The sequence below is a fragment of the Mesoplodon mirus genome (assembly GCF_964341445.2).
Source record: "Mesoplodon mirus genome assembly, chromosome: 3".
Lineage (NCBI taxonomy): Eukaryota > Metazoa > Chordata > Mammalia > Artiodactyla > Ziphiidae > Mesoplodon > Mesoplodon mirus.
In genome coordinates this window covers 102,816,050-102,822,508 of record NC_138978.1, presented here as the reverse complement: position 1 = coordinate 102,822,508, position 6,459 = coordinate 102,816,050, and the positions used below count along the sequence as shown (strand labels likewise).

General features: G+C 53.1%; 1 protein-coding gene across 8 annotated transcripts; it reads left to right on the top strand.

The window, feature by feature from the left end:
• Nucleotides 1-628: 628 nt before the first annotated feature.
• On the top strand, nucleotides 629-4,197 carry PSRC1 (proline and serine rich coiled-coil 1; the record flags this gene model as incomplete). 8 transcript variants are annotated; one of them, XM_082612690.1, is made up of 8 exons in its annotated part: nucleotides 629-678; nucleotides 1,097-1,156; nucleotides 1,248-1,305; nucleotides 1,743-2,184; nucleotides 2,546-2,660; nucleotides 2,751-2,999; nucleotides 3,323-3,416; nucleotides 3,581-4,197. In XM_082612690.1, the coding sequence occupies exons 2-8, from the start codon at nucleotides 1,138-1,140 to the stop codon at nucleotides 3,582-3,584; spliced, it is 981 nt and encodes a 326-aa protein (XP_082468816.1). In that variant the 5' UTR covers nucleotides 629-678; nucleotides 1,097-1,137. The 8 variants fall into 8 exon arrangements, with proteins under 8 accessions (XP_082468816.1, XP_082468812.1, XP_082468810.1 ...); XM_082612689.1 differs by lacking the exon at nucleotides 629-678 and adding an exon at nucleotides 680-789; XM_082612687.1 differs by lacking the exon at nucleotides 629-678 and having other exon boundaries at nucleotides 1,095-1,156; nucleotides 1,248-1,393.
• Nucleotides 4,198-6,459: the final 2,262 nt, after the last annotated feature.

Genomic DNA, 6,459 nt, shown 5'->3' with positions numbered 1-6,459 from the left:
ACTCAATATACTTGTCAACAGAGGAGCCACGGTTGAATCTGAACCCAAATCTCCTTGTCTGAAAAGCCCATTGTTTTCTTCACACCTTGTATGCCTCAGGTTCCGAATGTTCTCGCCTAAAAAGCCGATGTTAGATGTACGTCTTAGCCTCATATACCTAAAATATAAATGTTTAGTTGCTTCCGTGAATACACCTGAGGGATCAGGCTAACACTGGGCTTCCGAATGGAGTGAGCCGAGTGAGCCCAATAAAACGAATTTCCTCAGGCAGAGCTTTAGTTCTAGGACCTACGGCCGCAAGGGGCGTCAAAGCTCAGCTCTGCCCCGCACGAGAAGGAGGGGGCGGAGAAGAGGGGGGCGGCAGGTCGCGAAACTCTCACTCATTGGCCCGTTCCCTCGCGGGCCGCCGCGAGGTCCCGCCCCTCGCATTCCCGGCTCCGGGAGGGAAGCCGAACAAGGTCTCCCGGGCGAGCCTCAGCCCTCCAAATGAAGCCTTTCTTGGAACGGCTTTCCACTCGGCCCCCACCTGCGGACTTCCGGCCGGCTACCCCTCCACCGCCCCGCCCCACAAGGGCGGAGGATGCTGACCTTCACCAATCATTGAGCGCGTGTGGTAGGAGTGGGTGGGGCCTGAGAGATTCGAAAGGAGCCCCGCCCCCTCGGAGCGGGTTCCCGGGAGTAGGTTGTGGGAGGAAAGCACCTTACGCGGGAGGTGAGGCGAGTCGGAAAGTGAAAACTGAGGGTGGCGTGGAGGTGTGGTGTGGGCGTGGTGCCGCGAGGAGTAGAAAGGTGGCTTGGGGAGAGGAAGAACCCGGAGGGTGGTGGCGGGGAGGAGGATGGGGCGCGTAGACCGCCCCAGCGAGAAGAGGTCGGGTCGCAGGGGCGTGGAGGCCAATGTGCGGAAGGAGATGGGAGGATGGGGGCGTCTGTCGGCACTTGCTCCGGAGGTAAGAGTACCTCAGTTGCAGGGGCAGGTGCTGCTGCTGGGACGCCTGCTTTACCTCCAGCGTGACTCCCAGCCCTTGGCTTGCACCGAGCCTAGCTGGGAGGCCTTGGGCAGGATGGAGACCTGAGGAAAGGTATATTTTCTCTCCAGCGCCGGGGTCTAAGCTGACTTTTGCTCCTGCTGGCTGGAACATGGAAGATTTAGAAGAAGGTAAGGAAACGCTGGAGGGAAGAATGAGGCCCTGTGATTGAGAGCCGTGTTAGGGACCAAAGGCTGGCATTCCTTCTTTCCTCCCCTACAGATGTAAAGTTTATAGCAGATGAGACCTTGGACTTTGGGGGGCTGTCACCATCTGACAGGTAGTAGACTCTTTATCCTACTTACCTTCTTCCAACAATGGTTGTCTCTAACCCTTACTGCTGAATTATTGGCCTCAGGTCTGGATTGGTAATTTAGCAAGGTTGGTGCACTGGGGCTTCTGGGTGGCTGGTTGACTTCGCCCCCTATGACACTACTGGGGGAGGGGAGAAGGGATAAGCTGGAACGAGATTTCAGGGTGTTAAGAAGAAGGGTAAGTGGATTTGCTTCATGTTCATCGTGGCATAATTCCCAGTGTCAGTAAGCGCTGAAGGCCTCCTAGAACTGGCTGTCTCATCACTAAGATCTCGCAGCCAGCACGGGTATCAGGGTTTGGGGGTGTGTTCCTGGCTCTGTAGTGGGGGTTTTGCCCAGTCTCCCTTGTAGTCTCCTGCTCTCTTCCATGTGGGCACGGTGCCTGATTTGTTTTCTTTCTCAGTCGAGAGGAAGAAGATACAGCAGTGTCAGTGACTCCGGAGAAACCCCTCCGACGAGGTCTCTCCCATCGAAGTGACCCAAATGCAGTGGCCCCCGCCCCCCAGAGTCTGAGGCTCAGCTTAGGCCCCCTCAGCCCAGAGAAGCTGGAAGAAATCCTCAGTGAAGCCAACCGGCTGGCAGCTCATCTGGAACAGTGTGCCCTGCAGGAGCGGGAGAACACCGGTGAGGGCCCGGGGCCTCGAAGGGTGAAGCCCAGCCCTCGGCGGGAGACCTTTGTGCTCAAGGACAGTCCTGTCCGAGACCTGCTGCCCACCGTGAGCTCTTTGGCTCGGAGCACCCCCTCCCCAAGCAGCCTGACACCCCGACTCCGGAGCAGTGATAGGAAGGTGTCAGTCAGGGCTCTTCGAGCAACATCTGGAAAGAGGCCCTCCAGCATGAAGAGGGTGAGTGTAGAGGGTTTGGGTTAGATGAGTGCCCCCGACACTGTGCCTGACTCAGTACAGGCGTAGAGCAGTTTCTTTGTTGGTAAAATAGAGATAGTCAAATTCTACCTCACAGGATTGTTGGAATTAAACGAGGTACCATAAGCAAAGAACTTACCACCGCGTCTGTGCGTGAGCTCTATAATGCTTATAGTCAGCTCTCAATAAATGGCATTGGTGATGATGATGACGATGTTGGCAGCTAACTTCTGATCTTCCTTACTGGGATCTAGGCAGCTCTCCATCTCTGTCCCTTAATCAGCCAGCAGAACAGATTCTTTTTCCATTCTAGTCCTTTTTTTCCCCTCTCTTTGTGTTTCAGGAGTCGCCCACTTGCAATCTGTTCCCTGCATCCAAAAGCCCAGCATCTTCTCCTCTTGCCCGATCAACTCCTCCAGTCCGGGGGAAAGCCGGGCCCAGTGGGAGAGCAACAGCAAGTGAGAAGACCTGGGCAGCAAAGCTGTGGGTGAGTGGGAAGAGGGAGGGTGTGGAGCTGACCCTAAAATTCCTCTGCTCCTCTCCACCAGGCCCGCCTACCTCTGTCAGACCAGTCTTGGCTCCACAGCCTTCTTCCAGCAACTCTCAGCGCCTGTCTCGGCCACAGGGAGCAGCTGCTAAACCTTCCAGTCGACTGCCTGTTCCGTCGGCCATTCCCAGGCCTGCCAGCAGGATGCCACTCACCAGCCGGAGTGTACCATCCAGCAAAGGTGCCCTTCCTCCAGATTCCCTGCCAGCTCGGAAAGGACTTCCAAGACCAAGTGCCGCAGGGCACAGAGGTGAGAAGAATGGCCATAAGGATAAGAAATCAGGAGGAAGAATACCTACCCCTGCCCAGCGTGAACGCACCCTCCCAGAGTTGGTAGCAGTGACTTTCTCCACCCTCATTACAGCTCTGTTTGAAGATGGGGAGGCTGAGTTAAGGAGAGAATGTGGGCCTGGGCAGAGTTGGAGCCTCAGCTTTCAGATACCTTATGTTTTTTATCTTGGGTGGGAAGAAAGGCACTAAACCCAAACTCACTCTGCCTTCATCCAGTATTTCTTTTTGAGAAGGTCACTTGAACCTTCTGCTAACTCATGTCTTTTGTTAACACCCATCAAGTTCCTGTTTCTCAGCGACCAAATCTTCCCATCCCCGGTGCCGGTCGCAGCAATCTGCAGCCCCCCAGGAAAGTTGCAGTCCCAGGACCTACCAGGTAAGACAGGGTGAGATGCTGTCTCTTTCTCCCTTGATGGGGATGAGGAGGGGAGCCTGGAGGGGCAGGGAGTCCCATTTCTTCCTGAACTTGAACTCAGCTGGTGACAAGTGGGCTTGTGAAAGAAGGGCAATTTAAAGCAGTTCCTTCTTCTGTCTCTTTAGGTAAAGAGATCAGGACAGCAAGCAAGAATTCAGTAGCAAACTGCTATAGTCACTGCCTGGACTCACCTCTATATTCAGCTTCCCAAGCTCTCTCCTTGGAGGCAGGCCTGACTCCAGCAGATTCTGGCCCAGGGATAGAAGGAAGAGCTGCCACCATGGCTGGTGCCCCAGGAGTAGAGACCATGGGAGATAGGGTGGATTAGGGTTGAGCTGGAGGGGAATCAAACTCTCAGTTGAAACAAGATAGGAAAAAGAGGTTGCCTCCCAGTGGTGAAGTTAAACAGAAAATAAGAAATGCTCGAGAGTGGTTTGTCCTCATCCACCCCCACTCTTGCGTCCAGCTCCACAGAGTTTGATTTTCATCCCAGGCTTTGGTTCGCTGGACATTTACATGTGAATGGCCTCTGTAGCTAACCTCCCTGCTCTCCAAGGAGCAGTCCTCCTGAATAACATCCTCTACTGGACTCAGGCCTGTTTGGAGAGGCAGAGGCAGGCATCTGGTCTCCAGAACTTGTTTCCTGTGGATTCTATGACTCCTAACAGGCCAGTTTATGATAAGCTTACTCCATTGGTCTGCATTTTTCTAAAATAAAATGAGTATATTTTTATATTCTGTATACATGTGGAATTTCTAACAAATTTGGAGTAAACTCCTGTGTAATTCCAGTGAGGGAGCCAGGCTGGGCTTCCCAGGCAGGGGTCTGAATAGGCCCTAGGCCCTTGAGATTCCAGCTAATCAGGCTATGACTAGCCCCCTTGTTGGCATTCAGTGGGAACAGGCTGCCTTTTTCTAGGCATTTCCAGGCTTCATATGTTATTAGAAGGTCCAGATCAACTTAAGTAGAGTTTAATTCCCAGTATGTGAGGCTATCAAACCAGGGTCTTGGTAAATTATTATTTATATTCTAAACGTGGGTGTCCTTTCCTGGCAAGAGAATGAATACTCCTAGGAATTCAGCATCTTGTCTGCTGTACTTATGGGATGAGGGGGCCCTTGGGTGGGTACCCTGGTGTTCAGGTTTCCTGATTGCCTCAGGCAGAAGATGCCTGAACACCTTGTTATGTTCTGCCTTACATCTTTAGAATTGTTGGTGTTCTCCTCTTCTTTCCCCTACTAGACTTGAGGGCTGGTGCCAGGATTTATAAACCTCTGCAGTACCTAGTGTTGTGATTTATATGTGGTGGAGAGTTCTATTCATTTATTGAAAAAATATTTGAGTGCAAGATCGGGGGTTGTTTGTTAAATGAATGACAGAAGATTCATTTAATAGATTAACTAAGGGTCTCCCTTTTCTCACAGCCTTCGATTCTTGGAAATGCCAGAACCAGCCCAATTCCTTATGAGTTTTGAGAGGACTTTGCTCCTTGGAGGCCAGGCCCTGACTTAAGGAAGTCAGCAGGCAACTGGGCCAGGGGAGTGAGTTCCAGCTGGTGCCCCGCCCCCCCAGGTTTACATGCCCATAGGCCCCCTTCTGAGGCACTAAAAGGCCCTTCCCCTGTTCCTGGGCCAGGGGCACCCCACCCCGCCGCCGCCCCGTGGCTTTCTTCTTTTCATGACTGATCTTAAGCTTCATTTAACACATTCACCTATATCACAGTGACAGCTGCCTACACTTTCACCTTTTCCCTGAGCCTCTGGGATTCCAAGCATTGAGTTGGGGGAGGGTGTGTGGAGACAGACACTGAGTGTCTGGCTCTGGAGAAAATTTGGCAGGGGCAAGAAGACCTCAGGTGCGTCTTCCAACCGCGTCCTGCACTGGTGTCTGACAGAAGCAAGCCCAGGCACATGCTTAGGTGTGGCCAGCAGATGGCATGTTCGTGTGGCCTGCGTGTGAGCCAGGCCCCGGTGGGTCCTCAGAGGCAAAACAAGCAGCAGACCCGCGTGCTGTTGCCGCCTGGTGGCCGAAGAGGACAAGGCAAGGCCTGTACCTTTTGCCCTCTAAGTCAGTCTAGGGTTTCATTAACTGCCCCTCCAATCCCACTGCAGATCTGTTTAAGCAGCGTTCAGGAGGCAGCGTCCGCGGGGGAGGAGGCCTGCCCGCCACGGCTGCCTTTCTAGTTCACTGCCTGCTTACTTCCTTCTGTTTGGGTCGAGCTTTCTGTTTTTTCTCTTTATGCACTCTACCTTCACCCCCCTCCCCAGTAGCACCAGGGAAGGAAGCCAGGGTTTCTTGGTCTCTTACTATGCACTGTGAACTGTTCTAAGCACTAACATGTGTCAACTCACTTAATTCTCATAAAAGCTCAGTTAGGCACAAACAATTATCATCCTCATTTTGCAGGCAGGGAAACTAAGGCTCAGAGATTAAGTCACTCAGTCTGGTTCCAGGGTTTGTGTTCTTAACAACTCCCCTCTATGGCCGCCATGTGAACTCCCTATCTAGTTTGTTGAACGGACCTTCGAAAAACACAAAACTTGGGAACAGAAGGAATGTGGCAGAGCACACAGCTGGCTAGAGTATGAGTAGTTGCTTCATTTCCGACGGGGAAAAAACACGAGACCGCCCAGAGGAATGAAGTTAGGATATACGTAGTCACTGAGCACCTTTCAATTCCCACCAGCCTCTCAGCCCTCCCTGCCTCCTGAATTCTGCTCCCAGGAGGAGACTCAGCCCTAAGGGGCTGGGCTGGAATCCTGCCTGCTCTGTGCAGCCTCTCCAGCCGTACAAGTCCCTCCTGTCCTGGTGAGAAGCATACTTTCCTGCTAACAGCCACATCTTCGTTGGAAATGCCAAGACGTGGGCTCAGTACTGAGGCTATTTGGGGGACACTGCTGGGGGTGTCGAGAGGATATCTGAGTCCCCTGACCTGGCCCTTCCAGGGCCCTGCCTGCTCGTGTTTTCCAGAGACCAGGCCTCCCCCCTCTGGAAGGAGAGGGC